General features: G+C 37.0%; 4 protein-coding genes across 15 annotated transcripts; 3 read left to right on the top strand and 1 right to left on the bottom strand.

Moving 5' to 3' along the window:
• Positions 1-1,337: 1,337 nt before the first annotated feature.
• Positions 1,338-2,816, top strand: LOC114722382 (cysteine-rich and transmembrane domain-containing protein WIH1). Its single transcript, XM_028908409.1, has 3 exons — positions 1,338-1,619; positions 1,741-1,882; positions 2,547-2,816. Exons 1-3 carry the CDS (start codon positions 1,562-1,564, stop codon positions 2,590-2,592), a joined length of 246 nt encoding a protein of 81 aa, XP_028764242.1. The 5' UTR covers positions 1,338-1,561; the 3' UTR covers positions 2,593-2,816.
• A 2,214-nt stretch (positions 2,817-5,030) lies between these two features.
• On the top strand, positions 5,031-13,491 carry LOC114722378 (probable amino-acid acetyltransferase NAGS2, chloroplastic). 3 transcript variants are annotated; one of them, XM_028908395.1, is made up of 11 exons: positions 5,346-5,407; positions 7,514-7,904; positions 8,055-8,142; positions 8,679-8,887; positions 9,022-9,173; positions 9,613-10,036; positions 10,525-10,622; positions 11,654-11,765; positions 11,884-12,043; positions 12,468-12,540; positions 13,030-13,491. In XM_028908395.1, exons 2-11 carry the CDS (start codon positions 7,521-7,523, stop codon positions 13,184-13,186), a joined length of 1,857 nt encoding a protein of 618 aa, XP_028764228.1. In that variant the 5' UTR covers positions 5,346-5,407; positions 7,514-7,520; the 3' UTR covers positions 13,187-13,491. The 3 variants fall into 3 exon arrangements, with proteins under 3 accessions (XP_028764229.1, XP_028764228.1, XP_028764227.1); XM_028908396.1 differs by lacking the exon at positions 7,514-7,904 and having other exon boundaries at positions 5,031-5,407; XM_028908394.1 differs by lacking the exon at positions 5,346-5,407 and having other exon boundaries at positions 7,348-7,904.
• On the top strand, positions 11,825-22,552 carry LOC114722379 (telomere repeat-binding factor 2). Of its 10 annotated transcripts, none has more exons than XM_028908398.1 (8): positions 17,305-17,435; positions 17,553-17,842; positions 18,503-18,824; positions 18,989-19,203; positions 20,023-20,107; positions 20,826-20,909; positions 21,183-21,532; positions 22,192-22,552. In XM_028908398.1, coding segments are annotated over exons 3-8 (885 nt in total). In that variant the 5' UTR covers positions 17,305-17,435; positions 17,553-17,842; positions 18,503-18,674; the 3' UTR covers positions 22,193-22,552. The 10 variants fall into 10 exon arrangements, with proteins under 10 accessions (XP_028764239.1, XP_028764235.1, XP_028764231.1 ...); XM_028908400.1 differs by lacking the exon at positions 17,305-17,435 and adding an exon at positions 17,442-17,548 and having other exon boundaries at positions 17,641-17,804; XM_028908397.1 differs by lacking the exon at positions 17,305-17,435 and adding an exon at positions 17,442-17,548 and having other exon boundaries at positions 17,641-17,842.
• Positions 14,105-15,533, bottom strand: LOC114722406 (NADH dehydrogenase [ubiquinone] iron-sulfur protein 4, mitochondrial-like). The gene is made up of 4 exons (XM_028908440.1): positions 15,459-15,533; positions 15,245-15,382; positions 14,716-14,812; positions 14,105-14,250 (listed from the first exon to the last, which is right to left on the bottom strand). Exons 1-4 carry the CDS (start codon positions 15,531-15,533, stop codon positions 14,105-14,107), a joined length of 456 nt encoding a protein of 151 aa, XP_028764273.1.
• Positions 22,553-23,084: the final 532 nt, after the last annotated feature.

Here is a 23,084-nt window from a genome sequence, read left to right as displayed (position 1 = left end):
ATGAAATGTTTTTGGTCTTGACCCACCTCACCGGCCTTGACCTTCACGAAATGAGCACGAAATTGAACAATTTGGTGACATAACCAGGAGGTTTCATCATTCAGCTTTAAGAATAGTTACCAGTTGTCACTTGTCGCCCTCATTTGTCCTCCCTCCCTCTTTTAGTTCTCTTCATACTTCGCAGCATACCCATAATTTTGAATCTTCATTCCCTTCTTTAACACGCTTATAATTTATACTGTTTGTCGAAATTGATTAGCCTCTTGCAAGAGCAGACTAGTAAATCAATTATTATCTTTACACCTGTGTATTAGAAGCAAATGATAGCTACATAATTATATTCACGAAAAGCAAGTGATAGTTAAGTAGAACATCAGTACCATGAGTTTTTTTTTTTTTTAGTTTGTTTTCATATTCATTAGATGAAGTTTAATATCTCCTGATCCAAACCAACAAATCCTCTAATTTTATCAGTTATGTTCTCCAGGGACAAGTCTAACAATAACGTCTCTTAAGTTAAAAGCGAAATTAGTGTCATTCTAAACAAAAATATTTTTTATTGGCAAAAAATTAATTTTTTTGAAACATAATATAAATTAAAAAATTGTAACTATACCATACATCAAACTGTAAATAAAACAATCAAAATTTTAAAACACAGAAATACTAATTTTTTTTTTCCAAATTTGATTAAAATAGGGTACAATATACTTTTTTCTTTTTTCTTCGATGTATACTATACTTTTGAATAGAGATTAAAAATTTTAAAATTGACACTTTATCAGTTCCTTTCCCTTATTTCCTCCACTCTACTATACTACCTCCGGTCCTTAATATAAGACCCCGTTTGACTTTTAGTTTGGTCCTAATTATAAGACCCCAATCCATTTTGTCTCTCATATTTATACATTTTTTTTCAAGATAGTCCTTCTAATAATAATAGTTTTAACCAACACACTTAATTAGCAAGGATATTTTAGGAATGACAATTCTTGTTTGTTATAAATAACTAACTTAACTTATTTCCTTAATCTCCTCAAATTAGTCAACTAGGTCTTATAATTAGGACCGGAGGTAGTATTTGTATAATTTTCTTCACTTATATAATTAATTTCATTGTTTTCAATCTAAATGGGCAAAAGAAAAGAAATCCAATAGAAGAATGGAAGATGACGTGGCTTTGAACTTTGAACCGTCAAATGACGATTAGAAAGCCGTTTAGGTAACGCGTAAAGTCAAAAAGTGAAAGGCGCTTTACGAACAAAGACAACAGCTCGAAAATCTAAAGGCGGTAAAACGCGATCGAAGAGCGAGCGATATTCAAAAGCAGCTAATCTTTTTTTTTTTGGCCTGAAAAGTAACTAATCTTGAAGCAAGCATCTTCATAGCATTGTTGCAGGATCAAAGTCAAACGCGTTTCTCTCATTCGTTACCTTACCCTGCTAAGTTACTCGAGGAAACTTCCTTCCAGCTTCAGGTCTCCCCTTCATTTCTTATAAAAGATCCACAAGAACCTATCAATTTCTGTCATTGTCATCCCAATCTCAGGCCACACATTGATATGAATTACTACGATCAGCACCAGCATCAAGCTCCAGTCGGGGTTCCTCCTCCGCAGGGTAATCTCCCCTCGCTTGATTCCCTCTTTGCCGTGGAATTTTATTTTCCAGACTTCAATTCTTTCATCAATTTGTGAGAGTGAGAGCGATTGATGAAATTATTGTTTTGAATAATGAACAGGGTACCCACCAAAGGATTCTTATCCCCCGCCAGGCTACCCAGTGCAAGGATATCCTCCACCAGGCTACCCCCAGCAAGGCTATGCCCCACAGTATGCCCAAGCCCCACCGCCTAGGCAAGAGACTGGTTTTCTTGAAGGATGGTACGCCCTTCTCCTTCTCGTGCATGTACATGATGGATTTGGTGAAATTCTTGTAGGATTGCTTCTGGACAAATGCGCTACTTTATTTCAAGAAATCTGTCTAGTACGTTTTGGATAGATATTTATTCACGGCAGGAACTTAACTCGCTAAATCAGTTGGGCTGCAATTGAGCTGAGCCTAACCTTGTTTGATCATTGAAGTTCTTGGGTCTTTAGCTCGGATTATAAAATACAACATATTATGCTCTTTTCATGCTTTCTTTACCCCCCCCCCCTCGTAACTCATAGTGGCTATCCACTAGAGGTTTTGTCTTTCTTTTCTCTTCGTGAGTTAAAGTCCTGTTCCGTTTTGTAAGAAGGTTCCCGTAAAAAATGGACTGTCAACTGTCTACAAGAACGAAAATGTTGAGAAAAAATTGTTACGGATGGAATCGTAGAAATATTTCCAGAATACTCTCAAAAATATGAACGCATGAAGATTGTAAATCAAAATACAATTGTTGTTCTCTGCAAATATAATGTCTCTGTTCCGGTGTTGTTTGTTGTGTTACTGTCATTGTCCTTCTTTGTTGCATATGAGAAAAGTCACATGTAATATGCAACAAATTGCACATAAATTAGCCTTGAAAGCCTAAACTTACTAGTTTGTTTGTGTATCTTGCAGCTTAGCGGCACTCTGCTGCTGTTGTCTGCTGGACGCTTGCTTTTGAAGAGAGGTGTCTGTTAAGCTCCTTCGCGGTCATTCCAAGAGCCAGCATCATTGGCATCTTCTTTGAAGTATTCTGTGATTGAGCAGTAGGATTTCTTGTTAGCTTTTATCACAGACCACAACTGGTCCCAGAAATGTATTTGTATGACTCAGATATTTTAAAAGACTCCATTATTGTCTGAATATTTTGACATTTGAATGTTTGCCCTTCCCTTTTCTTCCACTTTTCTTTTGGCCTAGTTGACTAATGTCTGGTTATTGTTGGATGCGAATTCTCTACCGTCGATAAAATAAGTGCATCTCATTCCACCGTCAATTAAGAGCTCAGCTTCTCACAATCCGTGAATAATTGTCCAGAACTATGCTTCACCGGATTTGGCAACGCGTGAGAATATGTATAAAGAGAGGAGAAGACACGTCATGTCCCATGTATATGTAAAACCCAACTTATATTCCTCACCACAAATCTCTGGTGAACTTAATATCTGAATTCCCTGTCCAAGAAGCAGTGGGACAGCTTCTTCCGTGGTACCAAAGCTGTGACTAGCGGTAAAATCAACGGCCATCTTGCTTTTTTCTCAGCTTTTCTAGTGCTTCGAATGTGATTCTCAAACGGCCAAATAGAGTTGCGAAGCCAGCTTAGAAGCTTGCATGCTTCCATCAACCAAGCCGACTCTAGAACACTCAGAACCAAACAAACATTTCTGATTGTTCTAGACTGGGAGACGCCGATGATGGAATATGTGGTGAGATGTTGTAGAGCACAATTTTATATCTCTGGTGAGATCTTTAGGCTTTGAAGAGCAAATGCCACTTGGTAAGGTACCGGGATGTCAAGGACCGATTGGGAGCGTGGTCATTCATTTGATGACAGACGAGAAAGGACAATCACAGATAGGGAGTGTTTGGATGCCCTTAAAATCACTTTTCAGAATCACTTTTCCGCAAATCGAGACAATCTCTTTCACATATTTACTTTGTATACCGTAAAAGTACTTCTGAAACCATAGTTTTAATTTTATCCAAGCATCCCTAATGCCCAAGGCCACAGCGAATGGCTTCTTTTGAAGATACCCTTTCTGCCCCTTGGATTTATGGGTGTATCAATTATCACCCAAGTGGAACGGCCCCCACTTTTAGCTAGGGTGACTCGACGTTTGCCCCACTCGTGTCATTCTTGTTTGGTAATTATTCTGCAAAATATCAGCCTCAAACGCCTTCCTTCAAATTTTGTCGTTTAGATAAAGATGAAAGGCGTCGAGATAAGATGCTCGATAGCAGCGAAATAGCCTTCTACCCCGGGATTGCAACTTTTGAGCAAGTTACGCCCTTCCTCAGTTTTCACTCTTCACTCACCTACGCGTATCTCACACGTTTGCCTTCTGTGCGGTCCACCTCACGCACAAGCTAGCTGCCAATTCTTATTCTCCTTCTCGTTACATGTTTTGTTAACGTAGTAGTGCCTCTTGCCTTAGTTAAGTAATTTGAATAGGAAAAAAAATAAAATAAATTAATTATTTATAATAAATAGATATTGTTTTTCCTAAAATATCATTACTAATTAAGTTTATTAGCTAAAATTATCATTATTAGAATGACTATCTTGAGAAAAAATAGATAAATATAATAGACGAAATGAATTGAGATCTTATATTTAAGATCAAAATAAATAGTAGTCCTTCTAATAATTGTAGTCCTAACCAATATAATTGATTAGTAAAGATATTTTATGAAAAACAACACCTATTTATTATAAATAATTAATTTAATTTTTTTTTTAATTTTCTCAAATTAATCAATTAGATTTTATAATTAGCATCGGAAGTAGTATTATGTACCACCTTCTTCCCAACATCACCGTTTCGCCGCGTCAGCCAATTCTTTCGTTTTGTACGTATTTCTTTTTTGAGAAGATCAAACATGTCATTATCCCAAATAAAAACAGAGATTCCCTTGTAAAAAACGCTAATATCGCTAGTCATATTTATCTCTAAAAAGAGGCTCCCCACCGCTAAACGCCTTGAAATGTCAACAACATAGGAGATATAGAACGATAATAATTTTAATGAACTCTAAAATAACCACTCATTATTCGATAAATCCAGTGACAGGACTCATTATTTTTTTAGCGCAGAAAAAAAAAAAGCATTAACCTTTACTGCTAACTGCCTGATAGAATATTACTCTCTTCAACATCCTGTCTTTCTAGTGTTTTTCATTATTATTGTTGTTGTGCGGGAATCATGATGATTCACTTATTTTCTTACAGTTTCTAACTCGGAATATTCTCAAATCGTTTGGATCACGGTGCTTTAGAGTGAGGTATCTATCTTAATCATAATGAGTTGAATTAAATAGTTAATTTTAAATATCAATCATGCCGGCTGAATGTACCATCACGCTTCTATAACCTGCGTCCCCCCCAACCCTGTGAGGTGAATTTGCTGGTCCAAATGCAGAGAGAAATGGCTGCCTGTAGTTCAAGCTCAAAGCCACCGGCGTGGCTGAGAAGCCGAAGAGAAAGCTGGCTTTCAGGCGGCCTTAATTTTCAGGCCTTCAATGTTGGGGCCAGAGCAAAATCTTGTGGTTTTATGTGGAGGTCGGAAACCAGAAAGAAAGCCGCAGAATTTGTGGTGAAAGGAAGCGAGTGGGACCAGAACAGAGGAGACGACTACGGTACCTCCGACGAAGACAAAGAGTTCGTCAAGGTCCTGCGAGAGGCTCAGCCTTACATCTCTATTCACAGAGACAGCATATTCGTCCTCCTCATTACTGCTGAAATGATTGCCAGCCCTCACTTGGACGCCATTCTCAAGGTACCTCCCTCTCTTCCTCTCTCTCTCACACACACAGCCGTTGACGGGCTCAATACTTTTGTCGACGGACCGAATAGTCGTTCTGACCTCCGGTGGCCGGAATGTTTTACTCCGACGAGATTTCCCCGCCGACAGAGGCTTTTTGTCCTTTTGTTAGTAGCGGTGGGATGTGTCACTGTCACTAACAAGCGCAATAGTCCCAGGTGAGTCGACAAGGCGAACTTGTGGACAAATCAGTAGACCATAGGAATGGCCTAGTTGATAAATATGAAAATGGGGGAGTAAGTGGGATGAAAACACTAGCAATTCAAATCCAACACATGTTAAGAAGACAGGCAGATAGATATTGTCCTTCTTGGCGGTGACCGAGAACACCCTAGATTCTTCACACAAGCTTCTTATCGCTCTGGTGCATTTTCACAATTTTATCCCTTCATCATAGCCGCCAATCTGATATTAACCTCTATCCCTCAATACTTCTACTGTGTCAAATTTAATCTTCCCTCCTTAAGTCTGATTTCTTCCTTGACCCGAGAGAGATAAACCAATGTCTCAATAGTGGTGAGCTAATCCTCTTTGTCCATGGTGGGTTTTCAACCGCCATCCGGAACAGCCGGCGGTTGCACGAAATTGCGTCCTGCAGGCTCAGACTTTTTTGATCTTTATCGCCTGCGGATCTCATTCCCACGGGTGTTTGCGTTTTGATAAACTGGAACATAAATGTGCCTGGACTCTGGACCACAAGTCCACAATGAACCAGAAGCGTTAATTCAAAAATCCTCAAGATTTTAATTCTCAAGTTTCAAACCACCTCAAATTTTTTTATTTATAATTTTATAAAAATTTGGACTATTTTATCTGTTAATCAATCAAAACCTATAATTTAAAATTTGAGAAGCTAAAATCAAAATGCAAATAAATTAAAAAAATTAAAAATTATATTATCCAAACTGGAAACAAAAGCAATCTCGTTTGGAGTTTGGACGGATCGATTACGTCCACAGCCCGGAGGTCTAAAAAGGATCCTGCTAAAGCCTCTTGGGCTAGATGGCATCCTCTGTTTTTGTTCGATTTTGAATGTGCCTGGGAGAGTCCTTCCTATTCAAAAAGGGTAATTGGGTGGGTGAGTGAATGAAAAAGAAAAAGCAACCCATACTCTTACTTTTTTTTTTTGGCCAACAACAACCTATGCTCTTTCGAAGTCAATGCAATATTATCTTTTTTCAGTTGTCAATAACAACTTTGATGTAATTTAAAATAGAAATTAGCTTAGGGTGTCAATTAGTTTCTTATAAACACTTCAAGCATTAAAATGCTTCTCAACCCAAAGCGAATTTATCGATCATGTCACTAAATAATTTAGGACCTAAATGTTTGCACTTGGTCGTGAAATAGTCCAAAAAGAGCCATTTATCTCTTAAAAAACTGAATACCTGTGCAATAAAAAACTTGTCTACTCAAGATCAACTTATCAATTTAACATAAAAATTAATACAAAAATCACACTCTTGCAGGAGTACTTACTTTCGTTTTACTTTTTTCAAATTGATTTTATTAGATTCTCGCAAATTTTAATTTTTTTAACATATTTTGTTATAAATTATATATTAATAAACTAAATACAATTTTTAAAATTTCAAATTCTTATCTAGTTATGCAGGAAATCTATTCCTCTGTTTTTAAAATACTACGAGAAATGTGATCCCTGACCCGCCTAACCTCCATGAATGAAGTTAGTTTAAAAAAAAAAAAAGGAAAAAACAAAAGTGCGTGCGTGTGTCCGAACTTCGAAATTTATAAACGGAAGCGCCCCAAGATTCGGCATCTGGCTATCTACTTCCAGATTCCAATTCCGGACGAGCCGTTCAAGTTTATGTTCAAACTTCAAACTTTAGGACTTCTCCCGCGGGCGTAAATACTAAATTAATCGGGAAACTGCAAATGAATTTTAAATCTTTTAATCTCGGTTAAATTAAATTAAACTAAATAATTTTTAAGATTTGGGTCCCATCATTGCCGCCAGGGCAGCCTCTCGTCCCCTATGCAATTTTCTCGTTCGATAGTCTTCCCAGCCCTGCATCGTGACATTTTGTTTATTCTTGATAGCTTCTCGATGGCGGCTTCAATATCGAGCTCTTGCATTTCTCTTCGCAGCCCTCCCAAAATTCCAGGTATCCACTTACGTACCGGCCTGTGCTGTTCTGCTCACAATTTCTACTCGCAACTGGATGCAAAATTTCGTTCCCTAAAACCCTTAGCTGTAGCCGCCGATGCTGGAGCAAAGCTCGATAAGGGCACTTCAACCCAATGCAATGTGTTCAGCGAAGATTTGGGAGAGAGCGAGGAAGATGAGAGCTATAGCACGGTGGAAGACAAGCAATTTGTGCGCTGGTTTCGCGAGGCCTGGCCTTACTTATGGGCCCATAGGGGTGGCACCTTCGTCGTGATTATTTCCGGTGAAATTGTGGCTAGTCCTTTCTTAGATCCCATTCTCAAGGCAGGTCCTTCTTTTATGCCAAAATTTAAACTCTCTTTGGTTCTTTTAGCACTTGTCGAAATGATATATCTAAAAAGTTTGCACCATTTAAAATCTTTTCTATCCCCTTCAATTCAGCGGCCTATATAATAAACACGTTTCTGCTTGCAGGATATAGCTTTCCTTCATCATCTGGGAATTCGGTTTGTTCTTGTACCGGGGACCCATGTGCAAATAGACAAGCTTTTGACTGAGAGAGGTTGGTAAAAATTGTTGCTTATGCTTTTTTGCTTCTTCTCGAGTGTCAGCTGCAGGGCCGTGTGTGTGTGTGGACTTAGGCTGATGATCTAATTTTCCTCTTTCCTCCACTCGTTAGAAAATTGGAATCCATGCTTTCGTTGATTACGTTATATTTTTAGTCATTGCTTATTAAGTGATCACCTTATGAACTTGAACATACGAACCATAATAGTGACACAATAGTAGGCAAGTATAAAGTAATATTTTTCCATAACTTCATGTTTATTTGGTTAAAATAATAACTTGTTTAATGATTAATAACTTTTAACCAGGTTGATTTGAGTTGTGTGATAATAAGCATGATCATAGTAAAATCTAATAGCTGGAAAATAACATTTGGCCCATACTTAGCAATTATTTTGTCATTATTATGGTTCTCAATAGATCACTCTTGTTTATTATTTTGGCTTTTAGCCAATCCTCCTTCCCCTCTCCCAAGCAAAAAGGAGAGAGGAGTCCTTAATTTGTGAATGATCAACTACCATGTTATTGCAGGGAGCCAACCTAAGTATGTTGGTCCGTATAGGATTACTGATGATGAATCTCTTGCTGCTGCAATGGAAGCAGCGGGAGGAATCAGATTGATGTTAGAAGCAAAACTATCTCCTGGACCGTCCATATGCAATATTCGTAGACACGGTGACAATAGTCGCTTGCATGAAGTTGGTGTCAGTGTTGCTAGTGGTAACTTTCTCGCAGCTAAGGTTTGAATTTTGTGTTTCACTGTTAAAGCATTGATTCATGTCAACTGCCACCATGATAACAACATTCTAAGGCTGCGTCTCTGTCTTTGGTTTGTATCATTGTAAGCAACAATTTGTAATTTTTTGCTTGGCAGAGAAGGGGGGTTGTTGATGGAATCGACTATGGGTCAACTGGAGAAGTTAAAAAAGTAGATGTTTCTCGCATGCGTGAGAGGCTTGATGGTGGATGTATAGTTCTTTTAAGTAACCTTGGCTATTCCAGCTCCGGAGAAGTACTAAATTGCAAGTATGTTTTAGGGCTTCCAGTAGTAGCTTTACCAGGCCAACAAAAAGGCAGTACAACTTCATCTTATGTGATGGCATCCTAAGATATGATATGTTCTCAATTATTAAATTCTATGTTACCTACTTGTTCAACACCCCCCCCCCCCAAAAGAAAAAGAGGAAAGAAAATGTAATCCTTAAATTAGTATCCTTAGTGAAGCACTGACTTCATCTCCTGCTATTTGTTTTTGGGATATGCTCTTGTAAAACTTGTTATCTGGTATTCATGTATGAGTGCGTAATGGGTATTCCATATTCTATGCAATGGGAATTCCATATTCTATGCGAGTCATCTGCTTCCTTGTCTTATGAAATACGAATAGATATGCATGAGTATTTCGAGTGTTAAGTTTTAGTTCTTGTCCCAAGACTATATACTGATGACCTTTCCACCCCTCCAGCACCTATGAAGTTGCAACCGCTTGTGCTTTAGCTATTGGAGCAGACAAGCTTATTTGCATCATAGATGGTCCAATACTTGATGAGAATGGACGCCTTATTTGTTACTTGCCTCTTCAAGAAGCAGATTTGTTGATTCGTAAACGGGCTGAGCAAAGTGAAATAGCTGCTAACTATGTCAAAGCTATTGATGAGGATAATTTCGGCTCTCTTGCTTATAAAAGTTCTAATGGAACAGCTCATTCCACACAGAATGGAGATGCTCTTACCAGAACCCATAATGCAACCTTTCATAATGGTGTTGGTTTCGGCAATGGGAATGGCCTATGGTCTGGTGAACAAGGCTTTGCTATTGGAGGTCAAGAGCGGCTAAGTAGAATGAATGGTTACCTGTCAGAATTGGCTGCAGCAGCTTTTGTTTGCAGAGTAAGTACATTGTGTTTTGGGATCCCTCTCGTCCTCTTGCTTAACCTCTCACCCTCTGTCACCTTCCATCACCAAGTCTCAAAAATCAATAGTCTATCTATTGTAATTCAGCTACATCACATGTTAGGGGTGAAACTGCCAACAGATTACCTCATATAAGGATATATTGTACTATGTTCTGTGTTTCCTGGATTATATCCAACAAGTGCCGTTAAGAGTGTCACCTTCTACATGAGAAATTGTTATAACTATATGCAAATTGTTGGGAGAATGCAAGCACTTGCCAAATCAAGACCACTCTGAGATTACCCAGATGTTGTTGGCATGTTTCTGATACTATAATGCACAATAATTGCTACTGTACAATACTTGGTGTCCCTTGACATTTTAGTCTATTTAAGGAATCATTTTGTTGAAATGGGATGGTGATGCTTATAATTCCAGTTTTTGTGACTCAATTTCTAATAGTGCCATCCAACTTTTGTCAGGGAGGTGTTCAAAGAGTTCACTTATTAGATGGAACCATTAGCGGAGTTTTGCTGTTGGAATTGTTTAAAAGAGATGGGATGGGAACAATGGTGGCCAGGTATGCATTTCTAGATGACCCCTGTGGCATTAATTTTACCTGATTGTGTGAGAATATGATCTGACTAAGTTTTACGCATTCATTTCTCTCCTGTGAATATATAGATTGTAAATTAAGTTGAGTAGTTAATTGAAATGGATCACTATCCGAGTGGTTGACAGGGACTGGTGGGATTACGGTAAAGAAATAGATGTTACTAGAGATAATTAGCGCCAGAATATGAAAGGCATCATTCCTGTAATAACCCAAGTGGAGAATCTCCAATATTGAATCAATGGTAATCATAAGCTCCCCCTTACAACATCTCCTACAGCCTTTTTTAGTGCAAACATAAATGCAAGTGGTATCTAATCAGTGGTGAAGGGATTGCACATGTTCAACATATCTGTGTCTTGTTACCTCGCTATGGAGACTCACCATGGCATGGCAAAATTGTCAGGTTCCTGAAAAAGATCTTCCCCACTCTCCTCTTTGTAAAACCCCCAAAATTAAGTCATTAACAAATCCTCCAGTGTTCATGGGATCAACCCTGTTAAATCTAATACAGAGGAAGGCCTGCCTGAAGCTAATGAAGTCTAGGGCGCAGAGGTGCTCTTCATGGCCAATGCCATTCATAGCGACTGCAATCAGGCACTGCAGGGCGAGTGCCTTTGGCTCGCTTTCCCTTTTTTAACTTTTTCAAGGGTTATGATCATGCACCTTTTGTGTCTGCATGCTTATAGGGCAACAAGAAAAGGATCGGCTTATATAAATCCAGCCCAAAGATATAAAATAGTAATAGGATAATTTAGGAAGTTATAGACCTAGTCGCTTGGATGCGTATCTTTTTTGTGCCTCTTATGTTAGGTGCTTTAGAGGTCTAGTGCTTCAATGGCGCTCTTTGCCTTTGACTATCTTCCTTGAAGCTCCTAGCAGTAGGCTATCTAGGTCATATTGTTGATGTGGTTATACCTGGTAAAGCTTTCTTTTTCTTCTGTTGGGAAATTTTATCTCGTGAAGTCATTGATTTTATAAGCTCATTATCAATGTAGTGATCTGTATGAAGGCACTCGGATGGCTCGGGTAGCAGATGTTCCTGGAATAAAACAACTTATTCAGCCTTTGGAGGCATCTGGTGTATTGGTTAAGAGGACTGATGAGGAGGTTTTTTCTAGCTTCTGTTTTTATATCCTTCATTTCTGCATTAGATGTCGCTGCTTATATGTCTGTAAGTAGTAAATTTGTCATGTAGCATCTCAAATTTACCATTTTCTGTTTATAGTTGCATCAATCAGTGGATTCATTCATTGTTGTGGAAAGGGAGGGTCAAGTAATTGCATGCGCTGCTCTTTTTCCTTTCTTTGAGGAGAAGTGTGGAGAGGTTGCTGCCATTGCAGTATCGCCAGACTGCCGAGGACAAGGACAGGGTGACAAATTGCTTGGTATGTTTAACTTTATTTTGATGTGTGAAATTGTCATCTTTTCATTTATATGGTTCTGGCTCTCAGCACATTGGTGATTTAGATACTGTAGGGTGCTTCAATGTGTGAATTATACAATGCGAACAAGCCACTTTGAATCATTACTTTATTAAACCCATTTTTAAATTATGTTTTTCGTTGTTGTATTTTCAGCTGTTAGCAATTTTGATCTACAGCCAGCAGCTAAAGCCTGAAAATCCTCTTGTCCATGAGGGCATATGTTTTATTAATTTATACGGAGTTTTAAAAATTATGGTGCTTTCCTAAAGGAAGTTTAATCCAACAGCTGTATTATTGTAGTCTTTTGATTTTGTTTCTCTGCCTAGCTGCTTGTCACATGTTTTTCCTTCAGTGTTTATTTAAGCCTGTGACCTAATATACGCAGACTATATTGAGAAGAAGGCTTCGTCTCTTGGGTTGAACATGCTTTTCCTGCTTACAACTCGTACAGCAGATTGGTATGGAACTATCCTAAATGCATTTCATAGGAGTACAGGGGATATTGCCGCTTTTTTCAGCATGTTTTCCTTTTGGTCTTGGATTCTCCTTTTGTTCATTAACCCCTTTTTTGTTTAAAATCTCTGCATTTTTTCTTCACTTTCATTCCAAGAAATCATGGTCTGTTATTTCAAGGATCATTTTAAAACCACCTTGGTCATAGATGATTTGATACCAGGTTATTGATTATTCTAACTCAAATGATTGTAGCTGGTCCAAGGGAAAAAGCCACAAAGATTGTGTGAAGAATGATATTTTTCTGGAAAGTTATGGTCATCCGTTGTTAGTCTTATAGACTCTAGGTATAAAAATGTGCATTGGGTGCGGGGTATGACGGAGTTGGTAGGTTCATAACCTTGTCATTTGCATGTTCATCGTACACTTTCAAGCATGTTATTAGCCCCAGTAGGGCTTGTCTCAAGAAAAGGTCTTCAACTAATGCTTGACAGGTTTGTGAGACGTGGATTTTCAGAATGTTCAATTGATTATATACCGGAGAAGAGAAGGGGCAAAATTAATCTCTCCCGTAATTCCAAGTATTATATGAAGAGGCTTCTACCCGACAGAAGTGGAATTACTGTTGGTAGGAAATTTGTACAGGATTAGCGTTTTCCCTTTTTTTTTTGGTTGGTTTAGGAAAGGGACTATGTAATCTTGCGGGCAATAATCTTGTAGTTGTCCAATCGGTAGTTCCGACCGGTTTATTTATTCCATAAGTTGCATTTGCTCTGGTATCGTTATGAAATATGAACGTTCTCTCAGATGCTTTCGAGGTTGATTCCCCCCAACCCCCCCCCCCCGGGGTCAACAAGTGAAGGAATAATTTTAAAGCAGGATTCACGAGGTTTTGTCCTTGCCTTCGATTCGAGACAAGCTCCTTCAAAGAACATCGCTTATTCACAAGATGGACATTTAATTATTTTTGACTTATGTATCTTATTTCAGTTTTATCACCACGCTTGATATATTTGCAAGGTCGTTTCAAGAGGCTGATTCATCGGAAGGTTAATAATCAGTGATAATATGCATGACAGTGTTCCTACTCTTACCCCTTCGGATGACATGTAAAATCTGGTAATTAGGACCTACGTGCACTCATATTTCGGTGTACGTTGCCCCCCTCGTTTCATTTGCTTTTGCTACCGTCCTCGGACTCCGCTTTTGCTAGATTCACATCTTGATTAGGCGTCTTCAATGCTTGAAATGAAATGGAAGCCTCTTACAGGTTATGTACTGTTCAAATGTGGACTGGAAGAACCAACTGGGAGGACTAATAACGAAAGATACTCTTAGAAGACTGGTGAAGGGAATTTAGCAAAAGGCGCCAAATGTTCTAAATTATAGTGCCGCTGGCTAAAAATTAGAGAGAGAAGATTGAAATCTTGTGACTTAATATCGTCATAGGACCATGAACAATTAATAAATAAATCGTTCACGGGACAACAATGTTGTCATTGCTCATGGTAATAACAAACAAGAACGATATCAAGAGGCGTCCAAAAATCAACAGACAAGACAATCTTATCAGTTATTCAATCTTGGACCAGCAAAACTCACCACATATTCCCAACCATGCCTCTCTGCAAATGCCTTTGCTGCTTCTTCATTATCAACACTCAAAGCAGAATCGCCTACATTGGCATAAATAAGGGTCGCCATGGATGTTCCCACTTATAAATAGATGGATTAGTTGACAATAACAAATTGTTGACACATTGAAAGGGATTGCAAAATTACAATTGGTTCAAACAAAAATATCACTAAATAAGCTTACACTCAGTGTAATATGTTGAAATCGAACAATTAAGTAGCTCAAAATATAATAGGAAGTCCAGAGTAAAATCAGAATTGAAATTGGTTCGACATCAATATTTGTGCTTCTGAAGGTTTTTGTTGGCAAGGAAATGTCAGTGATGTCATAAATTCCAACAGTATAATTAATTTCAATCAGAAAAGTGGTACTGGCAAACAATAGATATCCTAATGTAGATGCAAACGCTAAATTGTCCTACTTACAAAGAAACTTATAATATCTCATGACGGAACTATGTCAGGAAAAGAATCCAAATTCTCCAACTGAAACTAATAGGCAAGACAAGTTGCAAATAAAAAGTAAGAGAAACACTAGACAAAACATACATACTTATGGGTTGACAAAAAGTTGATCTTCCATCTCTCAACTTTGCCAGATCCTTGCTGAGCTGCAGTTCTGGCAGGCGAGTAAATCACAACCTGCATCACATTATAATTGTGATAGAAGAAAAATAGCCAACAGAGTTACAGGAGCCGGTAAGAAAGACGTCAAAAGGTACATCTAATGATGCCTCAGTAATATAAACTCTTATTTAGTGCACGTATATATCCGGAGGCGGCATCACGAGGCTAAAATTACCAATTCAAGGCACCGCGCGCGTATTAACCACCAATCGCAAACCTCGTTAATTCGTTATAATGAATTATGTCCCAGCTTAGTATCGCACCCGAGAGCCATGAATCCTTAGATTTATTTGTCAAACTAAAATGACGTTAAGAAAGAGGATAATGCCCAATATTTAAAGTCGATCATTCTTCTGGGTTTGTAACTACGCTTTCTACAATGTCCTGTTCTTGGGAACACGCTTAATAAAATCCAAAAATGAGATAGAAGAACATTGAGCAGAATACCCTCCTCAGGAGGTGTTCCTCAGGAATTCCAGAAGCCGTACCAACCTCGCCTGGTTTGGCCTCCACCAACGTCCAAATAGAGGGGTCGGCACAGAGGGGCCAACCCGTTGCCGAAGGAACGACCCGGCTCGCCGCCCACTGCAGGGTATTCGCCAAAATCAAGAAGCCATTATCTCGAGGCCAGTCACGCTTGAGCCCGGATCGTCAACTATACACCAAGCGAAGCCGAAAATGCTAACAGAATGACGGCAGTTTTAGATCCTGGTAAGTAAATTCGCGGTTTCGCCATTTCCTTCATTTGTATCCATGCATGCACATGCATCAAGGTTGTTTTTAACCTGAACTTTTTTGGAGTTCTATTTAAGAGAAAATTGTCAGGTAGGCTTCATGATTTTTAATTTGGTCTTTATAGTTTTCTTCAATTTTAAACATTAATTATAATGATAATGGTTTGTTAGTTATAATCGATCTTGATATTAATTAAATAACTTGTAAATTGTCACAAAATAAAAAATAAAAATAGTTTTTAAGATAAAATAATGGAATAAAAGTTAGGGGAAATTGACAAAAAGAATTCTTGTTTAAAAATTTAACTGTGCAAAGATATCTAAGAAACAGATTCTTAAGTGGTTGGAAATAATTTTCCATCTATGCAACTTTTTTCAATTGTATACAACATACGTATCTTCAATCTGTTAAGTCTTTCATTTTGCAAATAACTAAAAATAAATTGAGCACATCTGAAAAAAGAGTTACAGCCTTTAAAGATAGATTGCACCTGTATCCTTGTACAAATTCGAGCGACCTTTGGACAACTACTTCTCTAATAAGAAATTTTAATCAATTTTGCCAACAAAAATTTCATCTACTGTCATTCTTTGTTTGATAAAATTAATCATAGATTCTAAATAAAAAAATATATGCCAATTTTATTTAATATTTACAGATGTGATTTATAAACAATGCAATTCAACTTGCAAATATAAATGTTTAATTTAATATGTGGGCATAAATTATCAAAATAATTTTTTATATTTTAATGGACCATCAATTTTTTTTTCTCTTGGGTGATTATCTCAAAGTGATCTTTTTTCTTTTTATATAAAATCAATGTAATTTTTTCATTAACTGTATTTAAATCTAGATATCACTCTTGGCAAAAAGAACTGTGAGCAAATAAGATCAAAGGTTAAAATACAAGTTTGTTCTAAAAAATTTCACTCGAGAGAATTAGACATTCAAAAATTTAAAATCAAAACAATGTTACCTAATACTATTAAAAACCTGACATTAACCGTTAATAATAATATAGTAATATTAACATTTTTAATAATAAAAAATAATATTGTTATGATCTTAAATTTTTGTGAAAAATTTGTACCCAACAAAATTTTCAGAATAAATTTGCACATTATCTCTAAAATGAATTCCACATCGAAAATAAAATCAATTTTTTTTTATCTTGACTTTTCTGACTAGACAATTATCTTTTCAAATGCAAATAAAATCAATCGCAGATGGAAAAGTCAAACGAAATGGGGATATATATATATATATATATATACACTCCTCCGGTCTTTATTATAAGACCCAATTTGACTTTTTATTTGATCCTAATTATAAGACCCAATCCATTTTCTCTCTTATATTTATGCATTTTTTCCAAGATAATCCTTCTAATAATGATAGTTTTAGTCAATATACTTAATTAGCAAGGATATTTTAGGAATGACAACACTTATTTATTATAAATAACCAACTTAACTTACTTCTTTAATCTCCTCAAATAAATCAATTGGGTCTTATAATTAGGATCGGAGGAGTATTAAAAAAACAACTTGAAAAAGGCCATTCTGCCCCATATTCTCTCAGAATAATGCGGCCCAAAAATAATCTCAAGAAGTAATACCAGCATTTCTTATGATTAAAAAAAAACACAATACAAGCATTTGAAGTATTTTTGTGGGGGCATAATTTTCTTTTTCTTTTTTCCGCTTTGTATGATTGGAAATATATCAATAAACTGAATAAATCAATAAAACACCCATTTTCCTCGGTCGCTGAGTTTTTATTTTTGTTTTTATTTTTATTTTTTCTCCAGTTCTTCGCAAAACTTTGGATTGGTTCGATTTCCCAGCCTTAATACTATAACCTTTTCCGATTTTCGTCGGCTTCGCGATGCTTTGATGCGGTACACCTATTTCATCGATTGCTTCTTTGTGTTTCATTCATCTCTTCTGGAAGAAAGTTGCGCATTTGGATAGATATAAAATTGCAAACCGCTATTTTTCTGCTCGTGCCATTGTAGGTGATACTAGCTTAATCATATGCATTCGGTGCTTATTTGCTACGATCGTTTTGCTCAAATTTTATTGATTGTATATATTTGAGGTTAGGAGATTGAAGGAAGTTTTCTTTTGTTGGCGGGGTTCTCTTTTAATGCCAATTGCTACGACTCACTGAATTCCAAACGGCGAAAATTATGTCCTCCTCCTCCCTATTTGCGACTAGGAATGTTGCATAATACTCAGATTGTTCGTGGCAATTTTTGTGAATCGTGGTTAGCTTTCGAACTGTTTGTAGCAGAAGCTAAAATAGGTAGTGTAACTTTTTCTGTGTTTTTGCTCTAGTTTCTTGCAATCATAAAGCCGAATTGCGCATGCATTGCAATGAAGTGCTGATATATTACTCTTGACGAGAAACGTTGGTTGTCGGACCTTTTGAAGTAGATCTTTGATGAACATTACGATTATTTGGGAACAAACGGGAGGGGAAAGAGAGTAAGAGAAATGAAATCGAGGTAGTAGATAACAATTTCATCTTTTCTTGTTTGGATGGCATATAAATGAGGGAAATGAAAATCAAAAGAAAATTTAAATTATGTTTTCAGGCATAACTAATTTTGGTGGATTATATAGGATTAAAAAGGTTAATCATGTGTGTAGAATTTTAAAACCATATGTTCAGATCTTCTCATTTTCATTTCTCCATATTCTCTTTTGATTCACATACAAGCTAGTGTAACATTCACCTTTAGTTTTCTCTCCTCACAAAATCATTCTTTTCACTGTTGCGCTTCCTTTGCAAAGTGTTATGGTATAGTGGATCAGATTGAAGTGAATTTAGGAATTAAGTCTGGCTGATGTTTCTAGGCTGGCTATTTCCAGGATGGGTTGTGTTTTTATTTATTTTTTGAATCAAAAAAAATCTTGAACGGTCTATATTTGCTGACTTTCTTCATTTTGATTTATCTTGTAGATTATCAAACTCTTCATATTGGGTTGAGATATCAAAATCTTCACATTGGATTAGTCAAAAGTCAGTGCTTCTTTGTGGATAAACATGCAGAAGTCAGAACTCAACTTCCAACCCTTCCTATAGAATAGAAGCAAACATTATACTGTTAGAGAAGGGTTCTGAACTGCTTTTAATGGGGGCTCCAAAGCAAAAATGGACTGCCGAAGAAGAAGCGGCACTGAAAGCTGGAGTAATCAAACATGGGGCAGGAAAGTGGCGCACTATACTTACAGACCCAGAGTTCAGTGCTATTTTGCGCATGCGTTCAAATGTAGATCTAAAGGTATGTCAAGACTCAAGAGCTTAGCTTGCTGTGGTTAGTAGGACAGCACAGAAATTATTGTGTCAGTTTAGAAACGTAGAATTAATTTTCCAAATGATCATACTTCCATTGCAAAGTTTGCAAGGTTATGATGGATCTTGATATATATTCTGAATTTTGAGCAGGATAAATGGAGGAATATAAATGTGACTGCAATATGGGGATCCAGACAGAAGGCAAAACTTGCGCTTAAAAGGAACCTACCAAACCCCAAAAATGATAACAACCATATGGCATTGAGTACTGCTGTTCAACATGGTGAAGAAGTTCTTGATACTAAGCCTCTGGCAGTTGCTGGCGGAATGCCACAGTCTGCTAATCCTAAAGAACAAATATCTAGGTTACATTATTTCCTGTTAATATACCTGCCATTCATTATCTGAAGAAAGAGAAAGGATAATCATGTTTGTGGTTGGCTGGTTTGCCATTCTACTTTTCTAGCATATGGACCAACATTATAAAACCGTCAATGATGCTTCTCTTTCTAGTGATTAGTTATGAACCAAATTGTGATTTTATGTACCATGGAGTTTTAGTGTTTCAATGAATCCATGGTTTACTTTGATCTAAGCATGGAAAAGATGCATGAAAAGAGATTGTTATATAAGCTATGTAGGGAAAAGAGAAGGGGAAAAATGGAAAGCAAGAAAAATTCATGCTCCTTTCATGGTTGGTCACTGCCTCCAACTGGATTATGTGGAACTCTTCATATTAGGAGATGTGCTACTTTCTACATATGTTCCTGGTATCTTTGCATCACTTTATGCGTTAGCAAGGATCTTTTTTTTGTTTTTTTGGTGGTTGATGAAGGGAGTCTTGCCTGATGACAACGAAGTCCTATAAGTTTTTGTAGTGATATGGTTAAATGAGGAAATAATATTGTCTTCCTTATACCTGTGATCCTCGGAGCGGAAATGTTTAAATATCGCAAAACTGTTGTGATATCAGGAAAAGTACACTCTGCGGTTGTGATTACTTCTAGTGTTTTTGTCATAAATTTTTCATTCACATCATAAAATACAACTAAATAGAATACTTTTGAAATTTTACCCCATCTAATTTAATTGGCCATGAAAGGCTTGTTTGAAAGATGAATGACCTGACTTTTGCGTAACATAACTATTCATCAGGTAACAATACTGCTTTTATATAATGGCAGGTTGGATAATCTTATATTAGAGGCCATAATCAATTTGAAGGAGCCGAAGGGTACTGACAGGGCTGCTATTGCTGCTTACATAGAGGTATCTATACTTCACATTTTCTGCTAATGATTTAGAATCTAAACATCTCAAAATATAAATACATGGTGTTCAAAAGTTTATGTTTGTAAACTAGAGATGCAAAAAAGATTAAGTGAAATCCTGCCTTAGTTTCATTATCAAGTTTTTCTCAATTCATGAATTGGTTGAGTTGTGAAATCTAGAAATAGACAGTAAATATTCTGAGAGAACAAAACTTGTTTTCCTTTGGTTATTTTGCTTGTTACTTGATGTATTACCATTCTGTGACAAAGTAGATGTATCTCTTTAGCTGTTGGCTTTGCGACAGCATCAGAAATCTGTAAAACTGTTTGCAAGTGTTTCTCTCTTTTGCTAAGTCCTTATATTGTTCATTGCAAGTATTTTCTGGTAAGTGATGACACCTAAATTATTTCCGCAGCATGTAAAAAAAGCTTTGTTTTCCCCCTTTGGGATCAGATATTTGATTGACCAAGCCTTGACATTTGCTTTTTCCTCATCTATTATGAACTTGTGATCTTTTGCTGCAGCACTGATCACAGAACATGGCGTTTGTCAAACCAACCATTATTTTATGCTTTATTTTGTCTATCTTATCAGGTAGCATGGTTTTGCTTTTAGTTTTGGTAGAAGCTGCAGCTGGAACCTGTTATTTGTTTATGTGCATATGCATGCAATGTCTCTTTGAAGGTGGTTTTTATATCAACTTTCATCTCTGCAGGAGCATTATTGTTCTCCACCGAACCTCAGAAAGTTATTGTCAATGAAACTGAAGCATATGGTGGCTAGTGGCAAATTGACTAAGGTAATTTTTCTTTCAGTTAATGCTATAATTAATCATATGGATGTAATCTTTTTGAAGAGTGGCCCAAGGAGTAGAATCCTTGCCTGCAAACCTGTAATGCATGATACTTTATGTGAATGATGGTTGGGGCCTTGGAGATCATACTGAAAATTTGTCCATCATGACTTATATTCCTCATGACATGTTTGATGTTGTTTATTGTTACTAACAAAAAATGATTTATTCCTATATATATTCAATTGATTGATATTTTATGTAACTTAAAAATGACAGGTAAAACACAAATACAGGATCACTCAAAATTCTGCAATCTCTGAGAAAAGAAGACACTCTAACTTGTTACTCCTGGAAGGGAGGCCCAAAGATTCCCCAAAAGCGGAGAAGACCAATGTCAACATCCTTTCGAAATCCCAGATTGACGCAGAGCTATCAAAAATGAAGGGCGTGACAGCCCAAGAAGCTGCTGCAGCTGCTGCAAAGGCGGTTGCTGAAGCAGAAGCTGCAATTGCTGAGGCGGAGGCTGCAGCTAGGGAGGCGGAAGCTGCAGAAGCTGAGGCTGAGGCTGCACAAGTGTTTGCAAAAGCAGCAATGAAAGCACTAAAATGCAGAGCACTGCAAATTTGGTAGCTTCCTAACTTAGAATCCCAAGTTACTGATGCCTCAAGATGTGTTGTTCTTGGATTCATCATATAGTTCTTTTACCTTTTTAGAATGCTTTATCTTGTGTTAACTACTTAAATAATGTGGTACTGGTGCTCTTCCTCTCCGGTTAGTCACTCCTCTGAAACTTGAAAGACTGAAGTTTTTAGTAAATATTGTGGACTTTTCTGATTAATTTTTTAGTTTCTTCACATCTAGAAGTTTGACCTGTGGATGGGGAAGGATCATACTGCAAACACCTTTTTTGTTAAATTTTTTTTCCCCCTTATTGTCACTTGATGAGGACCTAAACACTGCAAACTAGTTTAAATTTTCCCATCTTTTATTAACCCATTTCACCTGTGAAGCTCTGGTAACGTCTAGTTTGCTGCTCTATTCTATAGTTTCCCAAAGCCCAGAATGCTCCTGAATTACTGGCTGCATAAAATTCTTGTCATCTTTACCAGTTCATCTCCGATGCCATTCAACAATAATCCCCATTTTTTCTTAGATGCCAGGGGAATCCTTCGTATCCACATTTTTTCTTGCTTGAATTCTTCGTGACGTCTTTAATTTGTGATGTCGCATTCCTTTTTTTTTTTTCCCCCCCTAATCTTGTTTGGTTGTTGAAAATACGTTGCAGATGGTGTGAACTTCAGGCAGCATCGTCACCAGCTCTCCTCTATGACATCTCCTGCCTGTATCTTGTGTCTGTACATTTTATTACAGAATACAGGCATGTAAATTCGCAATATGCGGGATTGATGGGTGAAACATTTTGTAAGACTTTTGAGGTCGTTATACGCTATAGTTTGGGCCCTTTTAGTTATATGGTAAAAGAAAGAGTTTAAGGTGACGAGAACAAAACTCTATTAGAATGGAAAATTTTGAGTGCGGCGTGATCAGCTCAACATCGATAAATGTACTCAGTCAATTCTCCAAACGTGTGGAGAGAACAATTTTTCCGATAATGTAATTCACAAAATGGTTTTTTAAGCAGTGAAGTTTGGCAAGAAAATCTGTATCAAAAAAAAAAAAAACTTTGGCAAGAAAAGCACTGAGTTTCCAAACCATCTGCCAAAAATTGAGGCTAGTTCTGATCCTAAATATAAGGTTTTTTTTTTTTGATAATGTAATCTGTACTATGTTACATCTTATATTTAGGATTGGAGGTAATATTATATTAGAGAGTATCTGAGGAAAAAATAATGAAGAAAAAATGACAAAAGAGGTTTATGTTGAATTTTAAATCCCTTGTAGTAATTTTGATATATCAAAATCTGCTAAATTTACATATTTATCATTTTAAAATTTAACAGATAATTTTTTATGATTTGGGATGAATAAATAATTTAACCGGTTAAAGATGAAAACGGAGTTGTTTCTCCTCCCGGTTTGGACTGCTTTACAAGCCGAAGCCGATGGACAACGGTGCCATGGCTTGTTTGTCGACGTATCACATATTTTTGTGCACGATTGTATATGCATAAACAGACATATTTTTGAAGAATAAATGTTCGGCGCGGATCACCAGCG

The sequence above is a fragment of the Neltuma alba genome, unplaced genomic scaffold (assembly GCF_004799145.2).
Source record: "Neltuma alba isolate B1F8T4 unplaced genomic scaffold, ASM479914v2 tig00012092_pilon, whole genome shotgun sequence".
In the NCBI taxonomy this organism is placed as follows: Eukaryota; Viridiplantae; Streptophyta; class Magnoliopsida; order Fabales; family Fabaceae; genus Neltuma; species Neltuma alba.
This window is presented reverse-complemented; position numbering and strand designations above follow the sequence as displayed.

Bases quoted from the DNA above. Each gene is read 5' to 3' on its own strand.
- LOC114722382 (XM_028908409.1), top strand. From the start codon at position 1,562: ATGAATTACTACGATCAGCACCAGCATCAAGCTCCAGTCGGGGTTCCT. The intron at 1,620-1,740 runs GTAATCTCCCCT...AATAATGAACAG, and splicing joins CGGGGTTCCTCCTCCGCAGG to GGTACCCACCAAAGGATTCT. The intron at 1,883-2,546 runs GTACGCCCTTCT...TGTATCTTGCAG, and splicing joins ACTGGTTTTCTTGAAGGATG to CTTAGCGGCACTCTGCTGCT.
- LOC114722378 (XM_028908394.1), top strand. From the start codon at position 7,449: ATGCAATTTTCTCGTTCGATAGTCTTCCCAGCCCTGCATCGTGACATT. The intron at 8,888-9,021 runs GTTTGAATTTTG...TTTGCTTGGCAG, and splicing joins GTAACTTTCTCGCAGCTAAG to AGAAGGGGGGTTGTTGATGG. The intron at 9,174-9,612 runs GTATGTTTTAGG...CCACCCCTCCAG, and splicing joins GGAGAAGTACTAAATTGCAA to CACCTATGAAGTTGCAACCG.
- LOC114722406 (XM_028908440.1), bottom strand. From the start codon at position 15,533: ATGGCGAAACCGCGAATTTACTTACCAGGATCTAAAACTGCCGTCATT. The intron at 14,813-15,244 runs GTATTCTGCTCA...AATGTGATGCAG, and splicing joins AGGAACACCTCCTGAGGAGG to GTTGTGATTTACTCGCCTGC. The intron at 14,251-14,715 runs GTTTTGTCTAGT...TCTATTTATAAG, and splicing joins GTCAACCCATAAGTATGTAT to TGGGAACATCCATGGCGACC.
- LOC114722379 (XM_028908402.1), top strand. From the start codon at position 18,675: ATGGGGGCTCCAAAGCAAAAATGGACTGCCGAAGAAGAAGCGGCACTG. The intron at 19,204-20,022 runs GTTACATTATTT...ATATAATGGCAG, and splicing joins CCTAAAGAACAAATATCTAG to GTTGGATAATCTTATATTAG. The intron at 20,910-21,182 runs GTAATTTTTCTT...TAAAAATGACAG, and splicing joins CTAGTGGCAAATTGACTAAG to GTAAAACACAAATACAGGAT.